The sequence below is a fragment of the Blennius ocellaris genome, assembly GCF_963422515.1.
Source record: "Blennius ocellaris genome assembly, contig: SCAFFOLD_61, whole genome shotgun sequence".
Taxonomy (NCBI): Eukaryota; Metazoa; Chordata; class Actinopteri; order Blenniiformes; family Blenniidae; genus Blennius; species Blennius ocellaris.
Window position 1 is genome coordinate 119008 of NW_027662143.1, and position 2261 is coordinate 121268.

General features: G+C 48.2%; 1 protein-coding gene across 1 annotated transcript in view; it reads right to left on the reverse strand.

The window, feature by feature from the left end:
* The window catches only part of kansl2 (KAT8 regulatory NSL complex subunit 2), a gene marked incomplete at its 5' end in the record, with an annotated part of 9005 nt that extends 7338 nt beyond the window's left edge, over positions 1-1667 (reverse strand). Inside the window, 1 exon segment of the mRNA XM_080521661.1 lies at positions 1643-1667. Within this exon segment, the coding sequence (XP_080377787.1) occupies positions 1643-1667 (25 nt within the window).
* Between the last annotated feature and the right edge of the window lie 594 nt (positions 1668-2261).

Below are 2261 nucleotides of genomic sequence, written 5' to 3' on the forward strand. Positions count from 1 at the left end.
GAGAGAGACAGAGAGAGAGAGAGAGACAGAGAGAGACAGAGACAGAGACAGAGAGAGAGACAGAGACAGAGAGACAGAGAGAGAGAGAGACAGAGAGAGAGAGACAGAGAGAGAGACAGAGACAGAGAGAGAGAGACAGAGACAGAGAGACAGAGAGAGACAGAGAGAGACAGAGACAGAGAGAGAGAGAGAGAGACAGAGACAGAGAGAGACAGAGAGAGACAGAGACAGAGAGAGAGAGAGAGACAGAGACAGAGAGAGAGAGAGATGAGAGAGAGACAGAGAGAGATAGAGAGAGAGAGATAGATAGCTACTTTAATCATCCACAAAGGAAATTGTCTTGTTGCAGCAATCTGGTACATACGAATACTATAAAATACCATAGAATAGAAATAAAAGTAAAAATAAAACTATCTGGGTATAAGACATAAAGTAAACACAGAACGGAACATGGGCACTTAGAAATAAGCAGGAGATCAAAGCAAGATAAATAAATAGTAAGGTGCAGTGGCAGAGCCATTAGAAGTAGGCATTATATAACAATAATACAGATAACAACAGTGTGAAATAGTGTATAATACTCGTGTATAGTACTACTAATAATGGTAGCAATAATATAACAATGACCCTAACCCTGGAGAGGAAGGGCCCTGGTTCTTCAGCTCAGCTTCTATTAGACGTTCCAAGGTGGAGATATAAACAGTGGGGTGTTGCTGCTCCCAGACTGAGGAACAAACTGCCCCCCCCCCCCCGACATGAACAAACTGCCCCCCGACATTCACACCACCACTGATCTCCGCCTTTTTAAATCAAAGCTGAAAACTAATTTTTTAAGTTGTCTTGTAACTCAGTCTAGGACAGAGTGTTTATTCTCTATGCTCTGTTGTTATGAACTTCTGGAAGCTTCACCGACCTGCAGCACCTGTGTTTTATTTACTGTTTTGATGTATTATCCTCGTATTTATCTCTTAATGTATTGTTTAGTTTTTTTTATATATATCGCCTTGTTGTAAAGCACTTTGGACACCACTAGGTGATTGTAAAGGGCTATAGAAATAAAGTTTGATTGATTGAGAGGAAAGTTTCTGACAGGAGAGGAAGGAGCTGAGCAGCCGAAACACTTCACAGACGTGTGGCCTGCTGTGAAGGGGGCGTGGCCTGGTGTGAAGGGGGCGTGGCCTGGTGTGAAGGGGGCGTCGAATCAGGTCCTGCCAAACAAAAGGTGTTTTTTTTCGCGGCAGCTTGCCGACGTCACTGCCGAACGTTCGTCTTGTCGTGGTGGCTCCCAGCAGGGGGGGGGGGGGCCGCGGGGGGGCCCCCCGGGGGCCTCGCCAACCAGCAGAGGCACCAGGAAACCGTGCTCAGCAGTACAAACGCTCTTGTTTTACAACTGTTGGACATGACATTAGCCGGACAACCAACACGGAGGCTCCGTTCACACTGCAGGGAAACGTGAGCCAATTCTGGTTTCCTGCTCGGGGGGGGGGGGGGGGGGGGGGGGGGTCTGGTTCTGATGGTTCTGCACCGGAGCCGGGCCTCGCTCGTCACATCACAGACGAGAGCCGGAGGAAGCGGGCTCCCCGCCAGAATAAAAGCTGTGCTCGTATTTAACAGCCACTTGAAAATGAATGGACAGACTGACCAGCGTTGCCAGATCTGGTGGCCATCCTCCAACTGGGGAGACAAACTCCCTCACCTTTTAACTCGGATCATTTTGTGGCAGGTTTTTTTTTTATTACACATACAGTAGTTTTACGGTTTTAACATGATTTCTACAGGCTGAGATTTGAGCTGGTAGAAATAGAAAGTTATTTAGGCAGGAAACGGTGAGACACATCTGGCAACCCTGGTGCTGATGTTGGCGTTCAGATCGACTTGTCAACATGCGCTCTGGCTCTTCACCGTGGATCCGCTTCACACGGCAGCCTGACCACTTTAACACACAATGTGAACGATTACGGCAAAAATTGGGACACCGGTGACGGAAACCGGAATGGAGCTTCAGGACCTGCAGTGTGAACGTCGCCCGAGATGCATAAACTCTCCTCTCAGTATCGACAGGAGCCGTAATCCCCGACGGAGTAACTGTACCCAGAACGCACAAAGTCAAAAAAAAAACATGAATAATGAGACAAATTCTTGTGCGCATCCAAACCGAAGCGTCGGAGAAGTTTGACATGAAGCCCCGGTTCCACTGCACGAGCGGCGCGGCGTGGCGTTGCCGCCGCAGACGGTACCGTTAAACCTCGTGAAATGTAAAA